Source organism: Sphaerodactylus townsendi, linkage group LG04, assembly GCF_021028975.2.
Source record: "Sphaerodactylus townsendi isolate TG3544 linkage group LG04, MPM_Stown_v2.3, whole genome shotgun sequence".
Taxonomy (NCBI): domain Eukaryota; kingdom Metazoa; phylum Chordata; class Lepidosauria; order Squamata; family Sphaerodactylidae; genus Sphaerodactylus; species Sphaerodactylus townsendi.
This window is the reverse complement of record NC_059428.1, coordinates 154,423,890-154,447,633: the sequence shown is the minus strand read 5'-3', so window position 1 is coordinate 154,447,633 and position 23,744 is coordinate 154,423,890. Positions and strand designations below refer to the sequence as shown.

The following is a 23,744-nucleotide window of genomic DNA, read 5'->3' as shown; positions in this document are numbered from 1 at the left end:
AACATGTCCAGGAAATGAATCCCGGCTCCCGTTGTACCCCATCTTGGAGGGCAGGTTTGAGCTTGGGAGAGGCAAGGGATCCGGTGATGTGTTTCTGATGGAGCTACGCACGCAAATAATGATGTGTGTTAATTGGAGACTTATTTTTTCAATGCCTTCCTTCGTTAGTGTCCTTGGGCCGTTGCCCACCTGTCTTGCAGGTGAAGGAGGCCCGGATTCCTTCCTTTTCTTCTTCGTTCGTCCATCTTTCGTTTTTCATTTGGTGATCTAACCGCATTTGGGAATAGCTTGAAAGAGATTCAAAGCTACATGTATCTAATCCATGGAAGAACCGGGTTTTGATTACAAGCTCTACACTTCAACTATAGAGGCTTATCTAGGGAATTAGGATTAGCCTGTGCACTCCCACACATGCCAGCTGGGTGACCTTGGGCTCGTCACAGCTTCTCGGAGCTCTCTCAGCCCCACCCACCTCACAGGGTGTTTGTTGTGAGGGGGGAAGGGCAAGGAGATTGTAAGCCCCTTTGAGTCTCCTGCAGAAGAGAAAGGGGGGATATAAATCCAAACTCCTCCTCCTCCTCTTCTTCTTCTTCTTCTCTTCAGCTGCCTGCATCTCCCCTTTTCAAAACAGGGAGGTTCTGCACATGGTGTTCCCGAGCGAGCCCTTTGCCGCTCAACGTAGCCCTGACTGGCTTCCCGGCGCAAGAGCTCGTAGCTCCTTCCACCGTTTCTCTCTCCTCCTGCCTTGGCTGTTCTACTCCACAGCTCCTCGGCACCAGAGCAAAGGAGAGAACGAAACTGCACGACGCTCCGTTCCTGCAAGGGATTGCTGTGCCGCTGTCTCCCATAAAGAATCCTGCTCCCTGTAGAAAATGGACTCTCAGCAGGGGACCTAGTTAGAGGATGACAACAGACGAAAGCATTTTAATGGGGTTGTCTATTATTAGTAGTTCTCTTCGGAGGCTTAATTATTTCAGAGTGCATCAGTTGCCAAATCCTTCAAATTTCCCCACACATCTAGGGTGTTTTTCCTCACTGAAATGTTTGCATAAGGTTTTGAATGCCCTGTGCGTGCGCGCGTGACATGCAAAGATTGTTGATAGCGCCACCGCTTCTGCACGCAGCTGTCTTTCGCAGGGTATGGTGGCCCCTGGTGAAAATGAAAGCAGAATCGCTGTGGCTTTTCACCCCACGAGGATGAGGCAAAGATTCTCTTTTCTTTTGTTCAGAGACGGGCTGCTTCTCTCGTTCGATTGTGGGAGTACGCAATCTGTTGAACTCTAGAAATGGAATTTGGATGGGAAGAGGCTCTGCTGATAAATGGCACGGAGCTTGTATGAGCTGAAGCGGGTGCCTTGGTGCGCAAGTCATTTCAGATGCGGCTCGGAGAGATTTGTATGCCTGCAGGTGCATTTGGGGCCTTTTGACTCTTCTACGCTGAATGAGCTTGTTTTGTTTACGGTACAGTTTGCCTCGTTCGGTGTGTTCATGCCGCAAAGTCTGTGAAATGCAAAGTGCAGGAGGCAATGTCCGCTGCTTCCGAATCGCTAAAGATGACTTACGCCGGCTTTTGACTTACACAGAGCTCTTCATCAAGCGTGCATGCTCAAAGCAGGGGGACATAAAGTCATAATTAAAAAAAATGTTTTGGTGAACTTTCAGTGTTCCCAGGTTAGCTTCAGCACAAGCGTGTTGTGTCATCTTCCAGGTTAGATTTTTTTGGTTGAAGTTATTAGAAGAGTTAACTGACAAGGTGAATGTCCAGTCTTGAAAAATAACATGGCCACTCCATGCAGACTCTTCTTCCAGCGCCCTGAGATCTGGCTCATGCGTACACATCATTTGAGTCATTGTGACTTGGTTGGATAGTGTTGTGACCTACCCTGGGCAGAAGGGATGGCTTCTGTTGATAATGTGTTGAACTTCAAGAGAAGAAGAAGAGTTTGGATTTATATCCCCCCTTTCTCTCCTGTAGGAGACTCAAAGGGGCTTACAATCTCCTTGCCCTTCCCCCCTCACAACAAACACCCTGTGAGGTAGGTGGGGCTGAGAGAGCTCCGAGAAGCTGTGACTAGCCCAAGGTCACCCAGCTGGCGTGTGTGGGAGTGCACAGGCGAATCTGAATTCCCCAGATAAGTCTCCACAGCTCAGGCAGCAGAGCTGGGAATCAAACCCGGTTCCTCCAGATTAGATACACGAACTCTTTACCTCCTACGCCACTGCTGCTCCTGGGGATTTTTCCAGACATGGGGACTTTTCCAGACACGTGAGCCACGCTTATACGTTCATCCCATGGTGAAGACTACATCAAGTGTGAGCTAGTTCCAGCAGCCAAATGCCTTGTTGGGCAGAAAAATCTGTGATTGGACTGTCCGTTATGATGTCTTTAATGAAATGTCATTCTGCCAGTTTGATTAGAGGAGTATCGTGATTTTGACTTCAGGAACTTTTGATGCCAGTGAAGGCCTGTGGTTTGTGGTCTATCGTGTCACGTACAGGTTGTTGAAATTACGATACCTACTATTGAATTTGGCATCGTTTAATGTGTCGTGTTAATAGTGATGCTTTACTTCAGTTCTGTTTTTAGACTTCTGATTGATCCACAGCCCTCATCCTATGGCATAGTGGGGTGGGGGGGGGGGGGGGTGGGGGGGGGGGGGGGGGGGGGGCGGGGGGGGTGGGGGGGGGGGGGGGTGGGGGGGGGGGGGGGTGGGGGGGGGGGGGGGTGGGGGGGGGGGGGGGTGGGGGGGGGGGGGGGTGGGGGGGGGGGGGGGTGGGGGGGGGGGGGGGTGGGGGGGGGGGGGGGTGGGGGGGGGGGGGGGTGGGGGGGGGGGGGGGTGGGGGGGGGGGGGGGTGGGGGGGGGGGGGGGTGGGGGGGGGGGGGGGTGGGGGGGGGGGGGGGTGGGGGGGGGGGGGGGTGGGGGGGGGGGGGGGTGGGGGGGGGGGGGGGTGGGGGGGGGGGGGGGTGGGGGGGGGGGGGGGTGGGGGGGGGGGGGGGTGGGGGGGGGGGGGGGTGGGGGGGGGGGGGGGTGGGGGGGGGGGGGGGTGGGGGGGGGGGGGGGTGGGGGGGGGGGGGGGTGGGGGGGGGGGGGGGTGGGGGGGGGGGGGGGTGGGGGGGGGGGGGGGTGGGGGGGGGGGGGGGTGGGGGGGGGGGGGGGTGGGGGGGGGGGGGGGTGGGGGGGGGGGGGGGTGGGGGGGGGGGGGGGTGGGGGGGGGGGGGGGTGGGGGGGGGGGGGGGTGGGGGGGGGGGGGGGTGGGGGGGGGGGGGGGTGGGGGGGGGGGGGGGTGGGGGGGGGGGGGGGTGGGGGGGGGGGGGGGTGGGGGGGGGGGGGGGTGGGGGGGGGGGGGGGTGGGGGGGGGGGGGGGTGGGGGGGGGGGGGGGTGGGGGGGGGGGGGGGTGGGGGGGGGGGGGGGTGGGGGGGGGGGGGGGTGGGGGGGGGGGGGGGTGGGGGGGGGGGGGGGTGGGGGGGGGGGGGGGTGGGGGGGGGGGGGGGTGGGGGGGGGGGGGGGTGGGGGGGGGGGGGGGTGGGGGGGGGGGGGGGTGGGGGGGGGGGGGGGTGGGGGGGGGGGGGGGTGGGGGGGGGGGGGGGTGGGGGGGGGGGGGGGTGGGGGGGGGGGGGGGTGGGGGGGGGGGGGGGTGGGGGGGGGGGGGGGTGGGGGGGGGGGGGGGTGGGGGGGGGGGGGGGTGGGGGGGGGGGGGGGTGGGGGGGGGGGGGGGTGGGGGGGGGGGGGGGTGGGGGGGGGGGGGGGTGGGGGGGGGGGGGGGTGGGGGGGGGGGGGGGTGGGGGGGGGGGGGGGTGGGGGGGGGGGGGGGTGGGGGGGGGGGGGGGTGGGGGGGGGGGGGGGTGGGGGGGGGGGGGGGTGGGGGGGGGGGGGGGTGGGGGGGGGGGGGGGTGGGGGGGGGGGGGGGTGGGGGGGGGGGGGGGTGGGGGGGGGGGGGGGTGGGGGGGGGGGGGGGTGGGGGGGGGGGGGGGTGGGGGGGGGGGGGGGTGGGGGGGGGGGGGGGTGGGGGGGGGGGGGGGTGGGGGGGGGGGGGGGTGGGGGGGGGGGGGGGTGGGGGGGGGGGGGGGTGGGGGGGGGGGGGGGTGGGGGGGGGGGGGGGTGGGGGGGGGGGGGGGTGGGGGGGGGGGGGGGTGGGGGGGGGGGGGGGTGGGGGGGGGGGGGGGTGGGGGGGGGGGGGGGTGGGGGGGGGGGGGGGTGGGGGGGGGGGGGGGTGGGGGGGGGGGGGGGTGGGGGGGGGGGGGGGTGGGGGGGGGGGGGGGTGGGGGGGGGGGGGGGTGGGGGGGGGGGGGGGTGGGGGGGGGGGGGGGTGGGGGGGGGGGGGGGTGGGGGGGGGGGGGGGTGGGGGGGGGGGGGGGTGGGGGGGGGGGGGGGTGGGGGGGGGGGGGGGTGGGGGGGGGGGGGGGTGGGGGGGGGGGGGGGTGGGGGGGGGGGGGGGTGGGGGGGGGGGGGGGTGGGGGGGGGGGGGGGTGGGGGGGGGGGGGGGTGGGGGGGGGGGGGGGTGGGGGGGGGGGGGGGTGGGGGGGGGGGGGGGTGGGGGGGGGGGGGGGTGGGGGGGGGGGGGGGTGGGGGGGGGGGGGGGTGGGGGGGGGGGGGGGTGGGGGGGGGGGGGGGTGGGGGGGGGGGGGGGTGGGGGGGGGGGGGGGTGGGGGGGGGGGGGGGTGGGGGGGGGGGGGGGTGGGGGGGGGGGGGGGTGGGGGGGGGGGGGGGTGGGGGGGGGGGGGGGTGGGGGGGGGGGGGGGTGGGGGGGGGGGGGGGTGGGGGGGGGGGGGGGTGGGGGGGGGGGGGGGTGGGGGGGGGGGGGGGTGGGGGGGGGGGGGGGTGGGGGGGGGGGGGGGTGGGGGGGGGGGGGGGTGGGGGGGGGGGGGGGTGGGGGGGGGGGGGGGTGGGGGGGGGGGGGGGTGGGGGGGGGGGGGGGTGGGGGGGGGGGGGGGTGGGGGGGGGGGGGGGTGGGGGGGGGGGGGGGTGGGGGGGGGGGGGGGTGGGGGGGGGGGGGGGTGGGGGGGGGGGGGGGTGGGGGGGGGGGGGGGTGGGGGGGGGGGGGGGTGGGGGGGGGGGGGGGTGGGGGGGGGGGGGGGTGGGGGGGGGGGGGGGTGGGGGGGGGGGGGGGTGGGGGGGGGGGGGGGTGGGGGGGGGGGGGGGTGGGGGGGGGGGGGGGTGGGGGGGGGGGGGGGTGGGGGGGGGGGGGGGTGGGGGGGGGGGGGGGTGGGGGGGGGGGGGGGTGGGGGGGGGGGGGGGTGGGGGGGGGGGGGGGTGGGGGGGGGGGGGGGTGGGGGGGGGGGGGGGTGGGGGGGGGGGGGGGTGGGGGGGGGGGGGGGTGGGGGGGGGGGGGGGTGGGGGGGGGGGGGGGTGGGGGGGGGGGGGGGTGGGGGGGGGGGGGGGGGGGGGGGGGGGGGGGTGGGAGGGGGGGGGGGGCGGGCGGGGGGGTGGGGGGGGGTGGGGGGTGGGGTTGGGGGGGGGGGGGGGGGGGGGGGGGGGGGGGGGGGGGGGGGGGGGGGGGGGGGGGGGGAGGGGGGGGGGGGGGGGGGGGGGGGGGGGGGTGGGGGGGTGGGGGGGGGTGGGGGGGGTGTGGGGGGGGCGTGGGGTGGGGGGGGGGGGGGGTGGGGGGGGGGGGGGGTGGATGATGGGAATTGTAGTCCAAAACATCTGGAGTGCCAAAGGTTCGCCCCCTCTGGGCTAGGGTCAGTAATAGTTCTTTTTTTTTACTTATGTACACTTGTGAAGCTGCTATTTGGACCAAGAAATATTGTGCATATCTGGTTCTGGTGGGTTTTCTGAGCTGTGTGGCAGTGGTCTGGTGGATCTTGTTCCTAACGTTTCGCCTGCATCTGTGTAACAGACTTCCTTCTGTGATACACCTCTGAAGATGCCAGCCACAGATGCAGGCGAAACGTTAGGAACAAGATCCATCAGACCATGGCCACACAGCCCAGAAAACCCACCAGAACCAGTTGAATCCAACCATGAAACCCTTCGACAATACATTGGGTATATCTGTCTGTCTGTCTATCCACATATACATACACAATCTTGTATTATGATTTTCACCTATAGATGTTGAGCCCATATTTATGTTGTCTTAACTTTATTTGGCTCCTATGTCAATTTATTGTTAGGTTATTTTCCCTTCTTTCTTTTGTTGTGCCCTCTCCTGCTGACATTCCTTGCCACAGATTGTCCAGTTGTGACTTTTTTCCTTTGCTACGGTAGTTGTGTCCTTGGCCCCCCCGTACTTTCCCTAATCCCGCATTCCCCCCGTTCATCAGCAAGAGTCTTTGGTACGCTGTGCCTTGCCTACCCCACCTGCCAGGAATTAGTATCCATTCTACTTCTGCCCCTCCCTGTTCCCTCTGACCACCGTTTTAAGTCGTGGCTCTAATCATCACAGCAACCGAAGGGCAATGCGTTCGGAATCCCCAAATGCTTTTAGTCAATAAAGCAGCCCGTCATCTTCTTAATTGTGTGTACAGGTGATCTCCCATCTGCGATAGGTGAGAAACACTGTGGTTAGAACTGCATGTCATCTGGACTGCTTACTGTCACTGGCACAGTTTGGGCTTCTGAATCTCGATGGAAGAAACCTATTGATGTTAATTGTCAGTTCCAGAAATGGAGCTTGAAACGTGTTTAGCTCTTCTGTGTGTCCACTGTGTTCGGTTGCAAACTGATTCTGAACACTGTTGTCGGCTGTGGGGCTTTTAGCGAGCTTTTTTGTGGATAAAGTCGTGTTGTTATGCCATGACATTATACACTACAAGGACTAGAAGAATAAGAGTTTGGATTCATGCCCCACCTTCCTCTCCTGTAAGGAAACTCAAGGTGGCTTATAAGCTCCTTTCGCTTTTCCTCCCCACAACAGACACCTTGTAAGGTAGGTGGGGATGAGAGAGTTCCCAAGAACTGTGACTAGGTAAACCGGCAGGAACATCGGAGTATGGAAACACATCTGGCCCACCAGATAAGCCTCTGCCACTCAGGTGGAGGAGTGGGGAATCAAACCTGATTCTCCAGATTAGAATCCACCTGCTCTTAACCACTACGCCACGCTGCCTCTCCTAGAAGCCCCTCGGTCATCTTCAGGTCCATTCCTAGATCACTTCAGCTTGCTCTCCCTGGCTGACATAGACAAGGTACTGGCAGCTGTGGAGACGACCATCCATGTCCGTTATGGCTGGTGAAAGCCACGGTGTTGTGGTATGAGCCCCGCTGTTGGGAATTATTAACTGCTCCCTCCAGCAGGGAGTCGTCTTGAGGAGGCTGAAGGAGGGCAGAGGATACAGCCTTTTGGAAGGAACTAAGTAGCACCACTAGAGAGAGGGCGGGCAGACCGCAATTGCTGCTGGCCAGCCGTGGACCCCGTTAAGACTGTGGTGCCTTGGTGCCTGCTCAAATGTGTGTATTATTGACACTTGCCCGGCCTGCCTGTGTAGTCACTATACCGTGCTAAGGAGAGTGTTAAGGTGTTCCATCAAGACACAGCTCATTTACGGCGACCCCCGTTTTCAGGGCAAGAGACATGGAGAGGTGGTTTGTTGTTGCCGGCTTCTGAATGGTCTATGAAAGTTTGAAGAGAATTGTGACTGGCCCAAGGTCACCCAGCAGGCTTCAAGTGGAAGAGTGGCGAATTAATAACATAAGGAAGAGCCTTGCTGGATCAGACCAGAGTCCATCTAGTCCAGCACTCTGCTACTCACAGTGGCCCACCAGGTACCTTTGGGAGCTCACACGCAGGAGGTGAAAGCAGTAGCCTTAAGAACATAAGGAAGAGCCTGCTGGATCAGACCAGAGTCCATCTAGTCCAGCACTCTGCTACTCGCAGTGGCCCACCAGGTGCCTTTGGGGGCTCACAGGCAGGAGGTGAAAGCAGTGGCCTTCTGCTCCAGAGCCCCTGGTCTGCTAAGGCCTTTGCAACCTCAGATCAAGGAGGATCAAGATTGGGAGCCATAGAATTGAACCTAGTTCTCCGGATTAGAGCCTGCCACCCTTAACCGCAACACCCCGCTGGCTGTGTTGTATTAAGCTGTCAGAATATTCTGGCTGGTGGAGGCCCAGAACTTGCTACGGAGGAACCGAGAAGCATCCTAATAGCAAAAGAGCTATGGAGAGGGAACGTGGCTAGTACTCCTAGCCATCAGTGTCAGTGGATTAGCCATGGAGGGAACTGCTCTAGCAGCTTTTGAAGTGTCAGTGTAATTCCATAATGAGGATTCAACCTCCTGCAGATACCTTCTGTTTGATCTATTTCAGGAGCATGCATCATTTAGGAAGGGGAAAAAAATGAAACGGAGCATCAGGACTTCAGTACAGAAACTCAATTGCTGAGGTCTGTTGCTGCTTTTAGCCTCAAAGGTAGAGACGTTTTTTGTCTCCCCAGGGCCTCAATTTACACGAGCTTCCTTCTGTAGCCCATCTGAAGGAGCATGTCATGGAAGCATTTGAACATTTCTGGTGTGTGTGTGTGTGTGGGGAGGGGTTATACCAATTGACTTGTTTTTCTTCTCCTGCAACATCTGGAGAAATCCGAACTCCAAATACATGCTACAGGGGTCAGTGCTATCAGTCACGGACCAGGAAAGGGATTTGGGCATCTTGGTTGATAGTTCCATGGGAATGTCAACTCAATGCATGGCAGCTGTGAAAAAGACAAACTCTATGCTGGGGATAATTAGGAAAGGAATTGATAATAAAACCGCAAAGATTGTCATGCCCTTATATAAAGCTGTGGCGCGACCGCACTTGGAGTCCTGTGTTCAGTTCTGGTTGCCACATCTCAAAAAGGATATCAAAGAGATAGAAAAAGTGCAGAGAAGGGCAACAAGGATGATTGAGGGATTGGGGCACCTTCCTTATGAGGAGAGGCTGCAGTGTTTGGGGCTCTTTAGTTTGGAGAGGAGACGGCTGAGGGGGGATATGATTGAAGTTTATAAAATTATGCATGGGGTAGAAAATGTTGACATAGAGAAATTTTTCTCTTTCTCACAATACTAGAACCAGGGGGCATATATTGAAAATGTTGGGGGGAAGAAGAATTAGAACTAATAAAAGGAAACATTTCTTCACACAACATTTGATTGGTGTTTGGAATATGCTGCCACAGAAGGTGGTGATGGCCACTAACCTGGGTAGCTTTCAAAGGGGCTTGGACAGATTTATGTAGGAGAAGTCGATTTATGGTTACCAATCTTGATCCTCCTTGATCTGAGATTGTAAATGCCTTAGCAGACCAGGGGCTCGGGAGCAGCAGCAGCAGCAGAAGGCCATTGCTTTCACATCCTGCCTGTGAGCTCCCAAAGGCATCTGGTGGGCCACTGCGAGTAGCAGAGTGCTGGACTAGATGGACTCTGGTCTGATCCAGCAGGCTCCTTCTTATGTTCTTCTTATCTGCTCCAGATGTGACTCTTTGGGGTTCAGTTGCTGACCTCTGACATTGTTCTTGAAGTTTGCTGACCATCTAAAGCATACAGCCCCCCCCCCCCGCCCCGTTAAGCCAACTTGTATGTTTCTTTGCTAGCAATGTATTGTGTTAGTTTCAGAAACAAATGCTGACAAGAAAATACAAACTTTAAGTTTTCGTAATTCTTAAATCCAAAGGCGCTAGGAATTTTTTCGCCAGCAACAGCGCGTCCTCCAATGCTTCCACTAACGCATAATATTAATAGAGGTCCATACCAAACTTTTTGAAGAAAAAAAATTAAACCTGCTCTTTCATAATTTTTGGAAAACTGCTTACTTAGTAATGCATGCAATTTGTTTGTAAGCACCTGAGCAACCTTATAAATATGTATTTCTGCTGAGTTTGACAAGCTTCTTTTAAATTACATTGCTTTTATAGGTTCCTCCTGTTGCTTTCCTAAAGATTCTCGTGCGGAAGGTAATTAGCGTTGCATTTTTCAGCGTGATGGATGATGGGGGAGCTTAACTGCAGTTTGCAGGTGCAACCGACTTCTCCGTACCTTTTATGCTTAGCTATGTGTTTTATTTTATTTTTCTTTCATAGTTCTACAAGTCGCTGTAATTTCCGTGTGCAAGTTGGCCATTCTGTGCTTTTTTCCCCTTTAAAATGGTATACCCTAATTTGGGGAGAAAGCTCTTCACGCATATTTTTTTCAGGCGCAAGCTTGATGAAATGGCTGTGTGTCTGGAACTTAGTGAATTTTGTGAACGCTTTTTCGATTTGGAAGATGCCACCGTATAAATGCCCCCTCCCCGTGTTTATGTTCAGAGCCATTCATCTTGTGAGGTAGGCAAGGCTGAAAGAATCCTGAAGAACTGTGACTAGCCCAAGGTCACTCAGCATGGTGTAGTGGTTAAGAGCAGGCTATTCTAATCTGGGGAGAACCGGGTTTGATTCCCCACTCCTCCTCCACCTGAGTGGCGGAGGCTTATCCGGTGAACCAGATGTGTTTCTGCCCTCCTACATTCCTGCTGGGTGACCTTGGGCTAGTCATACTTCTTCGGAACTCTCTCAGCCCCACCTGCCTCACAAGGGGTCTGTTGTGGGGAGAGGAAGGGAAAGGAACTTGTAATTCCCTTTGAATCTCCTTACTGGAGAGAAAGGTGGGGTATAAATCCAAACTCTTCTTCTTCTTCCTCAGGTGTAGGAGCATGGAAACAAATCCAGCTCACTAGATCAGAGTCTGCCACTCAGGTGGCGGAGTGGGGAATCAAACCTGGTTCTCCAGATAATAGTCCACCTGCTCTTCACCGCTGCACCATGCTGGCTGTAGAAGCCAGTGGAGGAATTTTGATTTGGGTCCCCTCCTTTCCCTTGTGGTTCCTTCTATATGTACCTGAAAAAAGAAAGCCAGCACCTCCTCTTCCTCCCTTGTCCCAACTGGACCTTTCGAATGCCAACTCTGCCCCGCCATTTGCGTCCTCTTTTGTGTGCTCGGATGATTCACGACCATCTGATCTGATAATTGGGGGGGGGGAGGGGGTTGCCACTTAAACCCCCCGGTCGCTCTGTCTTAATATTTGAGTTATTAGATGCCTCCTGCTGTTTTGATTGCAACCGACATAGCTAGTTGGAGGCAGATTTTTCCAGACATGTTTAGGTTGTCATCGAGCTTCCCCAGGGTTCAAGGCTTCAAAGCTAAGAAGCTTTTGGACGTCTGTCGTCTCCGTCGCTCTGTTCTAGATTCTCTTGTTTCCTTTCTCTGCAGCTGCCTTCAAGCCGGGTAGTGATAATCTCAAAATGCTCTTCCTGCCGTGATCTGAAAAAGTCGCTCACTCACATTCTTGGTCGTGTCGGGCATTGTGATTAAACCCGTGGTTTAAAAAGGACAACCGGGGTTTGGTGTAATGACTGAATTTAGAGGCTTTGGGTAGGGCTGCGATGGGATTTTATGGCTACCCTAGGTGGATTTGGACATTGCGGTTTCATGTGCTGTTCCGAGCTGTTGGGGCAAAATTGCAGCGGCAAAATGAGATCATAAGAACGGAAATTAGAATTAACTGTTTTGTCACCAAAAATGGTATAAAATAAATGAAGCAAATGGGAAAATGAGCACAGGATTCGAAATGTCCCCATCAAGCAACAGGATGGGTTAAGAGCCAGCGTGGTATACTGGTTAAGAGCAGGCGGTCTCTGATCTGGACAACCGGGTTTGATTCCCCACTCCTCCACATGAGCGGCAGACTCTTATCTTGGTGATCAGGATTTGTTTCCGCACTCCTGCCTTCCTGCTGGGTGACCTTGGGCTAGTCACAGTTGTCTTGAAACTCTCTTAGCCCCACCTACCTCACAAGGTGTCTGTTGTGGGGAGAGGAAGGGAAAGGAGATTGTTAGCCCCTTTGATTCTCCTTATAGGAGAGAAAGGCGAGGTATAAATCCAAACTCTTCTTCTGAAGTGTTTCTCCGATAGGTTGACTGTTGGTCCCCTGGGGTTGTTTCAAGTGGAGAAAATGGCCCTGGGGGAAAACACTGTCTGTATCCCGTGGGTCCAATCTGGATCCCAGCAGTCCGAGAATTAAATTTCAGCAGGGAACTTCTAGCAAATGTTTGAACTGACAGGACAGGGCAGACCTTCAACCAGGGGAACGTGTAGATCAGCAACGAGAAGGGTTCTCTCTTAAGGTGAAGGTCATGGCCAGGTGGGTTTCAAACTCATTGCAGCTCCTTTTTAGACACTAAGCACTCCACCCCACTGACTCCGGGCAGCACTGGCCCCTTCCGCACATGCAGAATAATGCACTTTCAATCCGCTTTCACAATTGTTTGCGAGTGAATTTTGCTATTCCGCACAGCTGCAAAGTGGATTGAAAGTGGATTGAAAGTGAATTATTCTGCATGTGCGGAAGGGGCCACTGAAAAGAACTAACACAGTGTGATATCGCTGTTCATCAGAGCTCCGGCTTTCTGTGCGTGGTGTCAGGAACTCCGTTTCTTTCCCCGTCTTCAGTGGGCTGGTTCTTGCTCCAGGTTCTGTCGGTGGTTTTCAATCTTCAACCTACCCTTTTGGGAGCTGAGCTCTCTTGCTTTTGTGCTGAGCGCAGCGACGGCGGATGTCACCGGTTGGGAGGGCGGTGCTGACACACGGGGACGTTGGACTCCGTTTGCAGCCGCTGCGCCGTGGGACGGATGTCACGTTAAGGGCCACATGTTCGAGCAGTTGTGGAATTGTGGGTATGAGCGTGTTCCTGGTCTGGATTAGTAGCATATGAAAGGAAAGGTGACGGAGGCCGGCTGATTTATTGTGGCGAAAGCTTTCGTGAACCGAAAGAACACTTTGCTGGAGCAGTGGCACAGCTGCAGGCAATTTGAGTTTTGTTGAGTGGTTCTTCTAAGAAATTCTTGGACATTTCACTTTTTCACATACTGGCAGGATAATGGGCAGACCTGCGGTGTTGAGCTTGAGGCCAGAGCGAAATGCCTTATGTGTATGAGCCGGAATTGTATTGGGCTGTGAGTATGTTGCACATTATCTTGTTTAAATGGTTTTAGTCGAGTCTGTAATGTTCAATCATTATTGGCCATTTTGCTATATTTTGTTATACAATGTGGGTTACTGTTGGCTACTGTTGTTGAGTGTGTGATGGTAGTAGGTATTTGTATTTATATTAATATTCTTATTACTGTAATAGAACAAACTGTGCCCAGAGTTCTTTGAGTGGCTGAAGAAGACTACCAAGTCGAAAGTATTGGATTCATCCCGGGTCAATACTTCCGCCTCCATCTCAGATTGACCATCCGCCAATGACTGTATCTCAGAACTGTGCACACTCTAGAAGAAGAAGAGTTTGGATTTATATCCCCCCTTTCTCTCCTGCAGGAGACTCAAAGGGGCTTACAATCTCCTTGCCCTTCCCCCCTCACAACAAACACCCTGTGAGGTAGGTGGGGCTGAGAGAGCTCTGAGAAGCTGTGACTAGCCCAAGGTCACCCATCTGGCATGTGTGGGAGTGTACAGGCTAATCTGAATTCCCCAGATAAGCCTCCACAGCTCAGGCGGCAAAGCGGGGAATCAAACCCGGTTCCTCCAGATTAGATACACGAGCTCTTAACCTCCTACGGCACTGCTGCTCTACAGAATATGATGATCATATCACAGAATATGATGATCTCATGATAGAGACTTGTTGCCTGTGAATTGGTTTAGGGATTTCCCTCCTAGTGTAGGTGTGTTTGTGCTTCAGATGCATTTGTTGTCCACCTCGTGTATCGTTCACATGTTTAAGGATACATATGTTTTAAATATTTTCATTAAAATTGAGTTTTTAATCTTGTATTAGAGCCAGACAGGGGTATTGGGTTTTTTTGCTGTTGACATTTGTACTGTCTCAGGCTCCGCTTTGTATGTAAGGAGCAGTATTGGAGCCCAGACTTTTAAAAAGATCATGTTCAAAGATGCCATTCCGCAGTCAGTGCTGCAGATAGAATGTTTTGGAAGAGCTACCATTAGCAGTGGAAGGATGAGAAGACTGAAAGTTCAAAACCAGGTTCTCGCTTTGACCTAAAAAAGGGGAGCATGTTTTATTATTATTTATTATTTTATTAGGGTGTTGTGGGTTTTCCAGGTTGCATGGCCGGGTCCCAGTAGCATTTTCTCCTGACGTTTCACCTGTATCTGTGACTGGCATCTTCAGAGGATCTGTTGGTAGTAAAGCAAGTGGAGTGTATATACCCGTGCAATGTCCAGGGTGGGAGAAAGAACCATTTTTCATTGGTTAAAAGTGTCGAGGGTGTAGTTTGCAAGTGGAATTACAGTTCATCTTCAGACTTCTGAGATTAGCTCCTCTGGAGAAAACAAACGTTTTAGAGGACGCGGCAGCCCTGGAGTTGTATCTTTTGACAGGTCGGTGGCATTTCTGCTTGAAACTGCCCAGCTTTTTGTAGTTGTTCTTGCTTGATGTCACTCATAGCAGTTAAGGAATTCAGAGCTTTATTGTTTTCTTTGTCAGGGTGTCGTTTCGTTCCTTTTTTGTGAAATAATAAATAACAACTTCTTTGCAACGGATCTTTTTTTAAAAGCACGTTGGCAGTGAAAGCCCTCTCCCCCGCACTGTCACTACCACGCCATCACAAAGCCCCGCACGGCAGGAGGAGGACGGCGGACAGACGCCTTCATCATGGCGGCGACACCATTACCATGCCGTCCGCGCGGAGGGATTCGCTCTGGGAAGAGAAAAGGAAATCATAGTAATGGGCTCTGAATAAGCCCAACTGCCAGCTGTTGCTGGATGATGAACAGGCCGCAGAGGCGGCTAACTTGTGAGTTATGGCGGCGGCCGTCTGACGCTGCGGGCTGGATGAGGGTCAGGAGGCAGCGTAACGTGGCATCAATCAACCTCCGCTGCACAGAGGAGGCCTGCTGAGTCAGGGGAGAATTCCCAGGGCCCACGCAGCAGGGGGAAGAGGCGGATTAAATGCCGGCTGTCTACAGCGTTTGGGCTGACGCCGGGACAAAGGAGCTCTTGGTGAGGAGAAGGTGGTCGGGGGAAGGGAAGGGTATGGTTTGGGCTTTGGAGCAACAGGCTGGGGTAGTGGTTAGGGCTCAAGAGTGGGATTGGAGGGAACGGGATTCAAAGTCCCTCTCGGCCGTGCAAGTCACTGGTTGAAACGGCATGAATGAGACATTTGAGAGAATTCACAGAATCCTAGAGTTCGGAAGGGCCGTACAAGGCATCTAGTTCAACCCGCTGCTCAATGCAGGATCCGCCTAGACCAGGGGTGGGCAACTATGGCCCTCCAGATGTTTGTGGACTACAATTCCCATCAGCCCCTGCCAGCATGGCCAATTGGCTATTCTGGCAGGGGCTGATGGGAATTGTGGTCCACAAACATCTGGAGGGCCATAGTTGCCCACCCCTGGCCTAGAGCAGTGGTGGCGAACCTTTGGCACTCCAGATGTTAAGGACTACAATTCCCATCAGCCCCTACAGCATAGCCAATTGACCATGCTGGCAGGGGCTGATGGGAATTGTAGTCCATAACATCTGGAGTGCCAAAGATTCGCCACCACGGGCCTAGACAGAGCAAGGGTGCCCAACCCTGGCCCTCCAATGGACATGGAGTACGATTCTGCCAGCTGGGGCTGATGGGAATCATAGTCCTAGAGCAGGGGTCTTCAAACTATGGCTCTCCAGATATTCATAGACTACAATTCCCATGAGCCCTACCACTTGGCCATGCTGGCGGGGGCTGGTGGGAATTGTAGTCCATGAACATCTGGAGGGCCATAGTTTGAAGACCCCTGTCCTAGAGTATCTCTGGCAAGTGTTCACCCACCCACTGCTTGAAGATTCCTGTTGGGGGGGAGGACCTCACTCGTTCATCTAGCTAATTCCAATGCTGAATTAGTCTCACTGTAAAAAAAAAAATCTTCCTAATATCCAGCTGGCACCTTTCTACCCGCAATTTATATCTGTTATTGCAAGTCCTGTCCTCTGCTGCCAACAGGACATCATGGTGGAGTGGTTAAGGGCAGGTGCACTCTAATCTGGAAAACCGAGTTTGATGCCCTTCTCTGCCACTCGAACTGTGGAGGCTTATCTGGCGAACCAGATTAGATTGTGCACTCCCACACATGCCAGCTGGGTGGTCTTGGGCTAGTCACAGTTCTTTGGAGCTCTCTCAGCCCCACCCATCTCACAGGGTGTTTGTTGTGAGGGGGGAAAGGGAAAGGAGTTTGTCAGCCCCTTTGAGTCTTCTTACAGGAATCCAAACTCTTCTTCGTCTTCCCTGCCCTCCTCTGTCCTGCTAGACTACCTTGCAGGGTGATTGTGATGATGAAAGGGAGAAGGGGAGAACCTTGTCTTTCACCTTGAGCCCCTGAGAGGAAGGACAGCATGAAATGGTCGTCAGCCTTGCGTTCTGAAATGTCGACTAAATAAGCAGGAGCATATTTAGCAGCAAGCTACGCATTAGAGCTTTTTATGCATCTGATCGCTTACCTGAGTCTCTGTAATTCTGTAAAGTGACAAGATTGCTTATCGCGGCATCTCCAGTGCTGACTTGGCAATACGTCTTGTGCAAATGGGTCGCGCTGTGGGTCATTCGGTCCGATTTGGCTGCTGCGTCAGACACATATCAGTTCAGAAGCCTCTCCGTCTCTTCCCTGGAACACGGGAACGGGCCTGCTAAGAGACCGAAACGAATATCGTTGCGAGGGCACAAGGCTCCTTTCATTCGTTGGGAAATATTCAGGAATACCAAATGACCTACTTGTTCCGGCACAAGATGTTCCAAAAAAAAAAAAGTGAAAATCAAAACTGGGTTTTTGGAGATCATGAATTTTAATTCACAGAGCAAACCAAAAGGCCCTTGTGCGTCTCTCCCCCTCCTGTCTGAAGGGATCGTTTCTAAGCAGTCAGTTCCAGGATGAAGAGTGCCTGCAACTTTGAGGCTCAAGTATGAGGAGTAGCATCATGTAGTCCTCCTTCCAAAGCGGCAGAGCAAACGTTTACATCTATAACTATTTTATATTTTCATTGAAACCTGAAGCAATTGTTTTTATTCCCAAATCTTTATTTTATTTATTTATAGGTTAGTGTAATTCGTTGTCCTTTTATGCCATTAATGGTTATGGGGATTGAATTAAATTGTAATTCTGGGGGATCTCCTGGCCCCACCTGGAGGTTGGCAGCCCCTTGGGGAGGGGAGTGCCACAGTAGTGACTGTCCCACCACACCATATCGAGGAGGAGGAGGAGGAAGAAGAGCAGGAAGAAGAAGAGGAGGAGGAGGAGGAGGAGGAGGAGGAGGAGTTTGGATTTACTTCCCCTCCTTTCTCTTCTGTACGGAGACTCAAGGTGGCTTACAAGATCCTTTCCCTTCCTCTCCCCACAACAGACACCTGGTGAGGCAGGTGGGGCTGAGAGAGTTCCAAAGAACTGTCACTAGCCCAAGGTCACCCAGAAGGAATGTAGGAGTGCGGAAACGCATCTGTTTTACCAGATAAGCCTCTGCCACTCAGGTGGACGAGCGGGGAATCAAACCCAGTTCTCCAGATTATAGTGCACCTGCTCTTAACCACGACACCACGCTGGCTCTCAGACCAAGACATGGCTGCGCTGACCAGATGTTCATGGACTACAAATCCCACCAGCCCCTGCCAGCGTGGACAATTGGTCTGATCTAGAAGAAGAAGAAGAAGAGTTTGGATTTATATCCCCCCTTTCTCTCCTGTAAGAAGACTCAAAGGGGCTTACAAGCTCCTTTCCCTTCCTGCCCCTCACAAAAAACACCCTGTGAGGTGGGTGGGGCTGAGAGAGCTCCAAAGAACTGTGACTCACCCAAGGTCACCCAGCTGGCGTGTGCTGGAGTGCACAGGCTAATCTGAATTCCCCAGATAAGTCTCCACAGCTCAGGTGGGCGAGCGGGGAATCAAACCCGGTTCCTCCAGATTAGAGTGCACCTGCTCTTAACTACTACGTTTGTCAGGAGAAGGGAAAGGGGCTCCCAGATTTATGACATCAGTTGCCAGCATCTCTGCTGGCTGATATGCAAAATGGTGGAATTACAAAGCAGTGCCTTTACAAAGCAGTGGTCAGTATTATTTTCCCCCTCCGAGGCTCCCTCCCCGCCCCCCACCAATGTGAGCTACATCACTGTACTTAAAAGCAGACGAGCTGATGCAAGTTATTTATGCAGTAATGATCTTAGAAGTGTGCATTTATCATCCTTCTCTAAACACGCGACACACAGCTCTGCCCTCAAGGAATACCGTTTAAAAACCAATATAAACATAGCTCCAGTCTGCCTGATTCCATTAGTCTTTGCTGCGCTGAGTGTGCGTATCCAAGGACTTTGGAGGAACCGGTGCAGTTTGGGGCGAGGCGGTCTTCTTGAGCGAGAGGGAGAGGGAGCATTCATTATTATGCAGGTTTTTTGTTTTGCCGTCAAGTCACAGCTCAGTTCATAGAATCATAAAGTTGGAAGAGACCCCAAAAAGGGCCATCCAGTCCAACCCCCTGCACTACAGGAACACACAATCAAACCACTCCTGACAGATGGCCATCCAGCCTCTCTTTGAAAACCTACAAAGAAGGAGACTTCACCACACTCCGAGGTCGTGCATTCCACTGTCAAACAGCCCTGACTGTCAGGAAGTTTCTCCTGATGTTTAGGTGGAATCTCTTTTCCTTCACCTTGAACCTGTGACTCCTGGTCCTAGTCTCTGGAGCAAGCTTGCCCCCTCCCCAACATGACATCCCTTCCAATATCTAAACAGGGCTATCCTGTCACCTCTTCACCTTCTCTTCACCAAACATTCCCAGGTCCCTAAGCTTCTCCCCGTTCTGGTGACCCTGTGGGGTTTTCAAGGCAGGAGAGGTTCAGAGGTGGTTTGCCGTCGCCTGCCTTCATCTTGACACTGATATTCCTCAGAGGTCTCCCGTACAAGTACTTGCCAGGGTCGAGACTGAGAGTGTGTGCCTGGCCCGAGGTCACCGAGCAAGTTTCCATGGCAGAGCGGGGATTAGATAGATCTGTTTATTTACAGTTAACACCCAGGAAGAGGTGTTCATAAAGAGGCCTTCATAAAAGGCCAAATCCCAGATCGTTTACAAACAAAGAGGTAAGAAAGTTGAAATATAAAATAGAACTTATTTTAACTTTCCTCTAAAAAGAACGGATGGTCTCCTCTCTGCCTGCTCTCCTGTATTTATTTACTGAAACACAAAACTGGACTACGTTACTGGAAATTCTTTGGTCCTTACCCAGCAGCCAATAGTTCAATTTCCATTTATTATATTTTCCAGCCCTTCAGTCAAAATAGGCCCCAGGATTTCATTCATTCATTCATTCATTCATTCATTCATTCATTCATTCATTCATTCATTCATTTCATTCATTCATTCATTTCATTCATTCATTCGATTTAATATACCGCCCACCCCCAAAGGGCTCTCGGTGTTGTACAGTACCCATTTTAAAACATTACCAGCTAAAACCAATTACAATTGACATGAAACCATAAATAATAAATTAAAATACGAAAATCAGATGGCGAGAAAACATTCCAATCAATGTTGCGAGGGTTGGTCAAGAACAGTATCATATTTAAGATACAGATCAAAATGCAAGTTGGAATGAAGGGGATGGCACTTAGATTTCTTCTGTAAGCTTATCATATAAACAACATGTGTTCAAGCGACTCCACTTCCTCCAGGAAACAGCCAGAGCCTCTGTCCATAGGGGATTTTCTTTTAATTTATTTAATTTCAGTAACCTTTATTGGCATCAAGAGGATTTCCTTGAATTTACCCGAGCGGGGATTCGAACCGGGTTCTGAAGGGTCTCAGTTGGTATGAAAGACCTTTTCCTGAAACCTGGAAAGCCAATGCCAGTCTGTGTAGACCAGTGGTTCTCAACCTTTCTAATGCCGTGACCCTTTAATACAGTTCCTCATGTTGTGGTGACCCCCAACCCTAACATTTATCCATTTTACAGATGGCGAACACTGATGCAGAGAGTCTTTGGTGACCTCTGTGAAAGGGTCGTTCGACCCCCAATAGGGTCCCGACCCCCAGGTTGAGAACCGCTGGTGTAGGCGACACTGGCTTTGGTGGACCAAAGGACTGATTCAGGAACGGACAGCTCCGAGTGTTTGTGTGCGGATGTCACCTGCATGGGATGGCGCAGGCATGAGGGGTTGACTGGGATGATCCAGAGCAGGTTTGGCCAAGATCTCAGGAAAGATGGAGATGACCCAGGAGGTCAACTGAAGCACAGCAATAGTGCGGAGAACAAGGGAGAAAACCTCCTGAGCCAGCGGGGTGTAGTGGTTAAGAGCAGGTGGATTCTAATCTGGAGATGCGGGTTTGATTCCCCTCTCCTCCACCTGAGTGGCAGAGACTTATCTGGTGAACCAGATGTATATCCACACTCCGACATTCCTGCTGGGTGACCTTGGGCTAGTCACAGTTCTCTCTGAACTCTCTCAGCCCCACCTACCTCACCAGGTGTCTGTTGTGGGGAGAGGAAGGGAAAGGAACTTGTAAGCCACCTTTAGTCTCCTTACAGGAGAGAAAGGTGGGGTATAAATCCAAACTCCTCCTCCTCCTCCTCCTCCTCCTCCTCCTCCTCCTCTCTCTGCCTCTTTCTCCTCCCTTCTTCTTTCTTCTCTTTCTTCTTTCTCTTCTTCTTCTTCTTCTTCTTCTTCTTCTTCTTCTTCTTCTTCTTCTTCTTCTTCTTCTTCTTCTTCTTCTTCTTCTTCTTCTTCTTCTTCTTCAACTGGCCAAATCACCCGTTTAGACGTGACTTGAGTCAGGCCATTGTTTCATGTTGTCTACCTTTATCCAAGTAATAGCATGTTTTCAAGGGATGGACTCAGTGGTGGGATTCAGCAGGTTCGCACCACTTCGGCAGAACCAGTTGTTAAAATGGTGCTTGTAAACAACCAGTTGTTAATTATTTGAATCTTACCACCGGAACCGGTTGTTAAATTATTTGAATCCGATGGAATCCAGGATCTTCTTCATACATATAGACAAAAATCCTTCACAAAACCGGCTGTCAGAGATTCTGTAGCTGGAGGCATTTGGAATTGGACTCGAGGCCTACTTGCAAAGGCATATATATGCTCTACCACTAAGCCACGTCTTGTCGTCAGTAAGCATAAAAAGTTGCCTTTATGCAAAATCAGCCATTGGGTTAGCATAGTTTGCCAACCGGTAGTTGCTCGCTAGGGTACCAGGCGGAAAAAAGTCTTTCCCAGCCCATAGAAGTTGGCCAACATGACTGTAACTCATGTCTTCAAGGGTCTAGTGAAAGAGATTTTTGTAGCGTAGCAGCCAGCATGGATGTGGTGGTTAACAGTGGGGGACTCTCATCTGGAGAACCAGGTATGATTCCTACTCTATGAAGCCTGCTGGGTGACATTGGGCCAAGCACCGTTCACTAAGAGGCAGGCAGTGGCAAACCATCTCAACATTTCTTGCCTTGGATACCCTATGGGGTTGCCATAAGTCTTGTTCCAACTTGACAGCAGGCGCAGACGCATAGCGGGAAGGTTACTTGCTGTTAATCATATTCTCAGCTTTTCTGCCGTTTTTAAGAGTTCAAGCCAAAGGGTTCCATGAATAATAATAATTGTTGCTCTCCTTTTTAGCTGATGTTGGTCGTGTCTCTGCCTCTCTCTTTGTCTAGACCTGAGACCCAGGTTAGTTTCCAAGGAAACATAATGCATCTGCTGGAATAACTCCAGCCTTCTTTGCAACACAAGTATTCGTGTTTGTGAAAAAAAGTTACTGTCCCCCAAATCATTCTGTCTAGCATATTTTTTTATCTCACCCTTCCTACAAGGAACTCGTGATTCTGCCCTGCTCGGTTTTATTCTTGAAATAACCCTGTGGTTAGGTTGAAAGAGCGATTGGCCAAAGTCACCCCAAATGTTTCTTGGAGCAGCAGTGGCGTAGTGGTTAAGAGCAGGTGCACTTTAATCTGGATAACCAGGTTGGATTCCCCGCTCTGCCACTTGAGCTGTGGAGGCTTATCTGGTGAACCAGATTACCCTGTGCACTCCAACACACGACAGCTGAGTGACCTTGGGCTAGTCACAGCTCGACAGAGCTCTCTCAGCCCCACCCACCTCACAGGGTATTTGTTGTGGGGGAGGGAAGGGAAAGGAGATTGTCAGCCCCTTTGAGTCTCCTTACAGGAGAGAAGGAGGGGCTATAAATCCAAACTCCTCCTCTTCTTCTTGGTTCTCCTCTTCTGTCATGTAGTTCTCAGTCTCAGCTAACTAATTTTGTCACTCATCTTGGGGTTAGTGGGCCCCTCTCCCGGTTAAATTTTGAGCTTGCAAGACTCTAACTCTGCCTCCAGGAGTGTAGTTTTCGGAGAATAGCTGTCATATTAATGAGGTTCTTTCATAAGACGTGTAAAAACTGGCCTCTTGTCAAGTTTGGAAAGGCACGCTGCCCTGCACACAGAACCACGGTTCTTGGGAGAGCCGGGAGGCCAAATGCAACGGGTTGTCATCTTGGAAAACGCAGCCCGTTTGGACTGATCTGCCGTCTGCTCCAGACAAGGAGCTTGATTGTGCAGAAGGGAGAGCCCTTCCCTCTCCTCCGTGAGTCATGTGTTGCTGAATCAGACAGCCATCTGAGGTGCCCAGTTCCTCAGAAATAGCTCTGATCTTCAGCACGGAAGGAAGAGATTTTAAAACAGTGAACTGCAAAGTAATTTCTTGCCCAGGAAGGGCTCTGCCCCTGCTGCCATCTTTCACAGAAGAGCAATCTAATTAGTTTCCCCTATGAAAGCGGGAAAGGGGAAACGGATGGGTCAGAGCTCACGTGGGTCAGAACTCAGGTGCCCCAGGCTGCAGAGGAGCGCAGACAAAACTCTTGGAAGACCTTTAGAATCAGATGAGTGATTGATATTTGGGCTGGCTCTACGGTGGAGTGGTGGGGGAACCAGAAAAGAGTATTTTGCCAGTAGTTCTCCAGTGGGACACGAGGAATACCATAAAAGAATGAACGTTTTATGTAAGTTTCAGTTATATCTGTGTATCGCATCTTGCTGTATTATTATCACAATCAATCACAATAACCTTTATTGGCATTAGGTATTAGACAGTGGTTATACACTATTATTAAATTATTAAATTTAAAATCATATGTTACATCTATGGATTTTGCTTTCCAACTTGACAGTTCATTTGTAAAAATATAAAATGGATTAAAAGGGTTTAGCCATTCAATTCAAAGACAATTCAAAGACAATTCAAAGACATCTTACCATCAGCACGTCTAATATAATATCTGACTGACACTGCTACCCCCGCCCGGCCTTGGGATCGGGCGCCACACACACACTTTTATAATCTTGCTGTTATGTATATTGTATTGATGCTGCTAGTTTTATGAATTTTTGTATATTGTTTTAACTTGTTTTAACTGATTTTTTGGTGTATGTTGTTTTGGCCATTGTATGTTTGGCCCAGTGTACACCGCCCAGAGCCCTTCGGGGGTGGGCGGTTTATAAATTTGAAAAATAAATAAATAGATAAATAAATAAATAAATACATTTGTAAAATAGATACCATTTGACTATATTTAAGATCCAACGCCAGGAAATATCTGGCACTTCCCGATTTAGTTCTATTTGCTAAAAGGATATATCCACTCCTCAGGCTCTGGAGAATTACTAATTAAAACAGCAGGACAATTAAATTTTCCTAATATTAAAATAAGTAAATAAATAACATTGAGCCTTTACTGTATTATTATGGTTTAATTTTTGTAAGCCGCCCCAAGCCCACCCTTCATTCTGTCTTTTTTAAAACCCCGGGAAAGAGACGG

The 23,744-nt window shown here is 52.9% G+C and overlaps 1 protein-coding gene across 2 annotated transcripts in view; it reads left to right on the top strand.

Moving 5' to 3' along the window:
• Positions 1 to 23,744, top strand: part of XYLT1 (xylosyltransferase 1) — a 170,880-nt gene that overhangs the window by 4,252 nt on the left and 142,884 nt on the right. Inside the window, exon 1 of one of the 2 annotated variants that reach the window (XM_048493209.1) lies at positions 14,618 to 14,916. The exons of the other annotated variant lie outside the window; for it this stretch is intronic. Coding sequence (XP_048349166.1) covers positions 14,866 to 14,916 — 51 coding nt within the window. The 5' untranslated portion in view covers positions 14,618 to 14,865. Of the gene's footprint in view, positions 1 to 14,617; positions 14,917 to 23,744 lie in introns of those variants that run through there. 2 annotated transcript variants of the gene reach the window in all.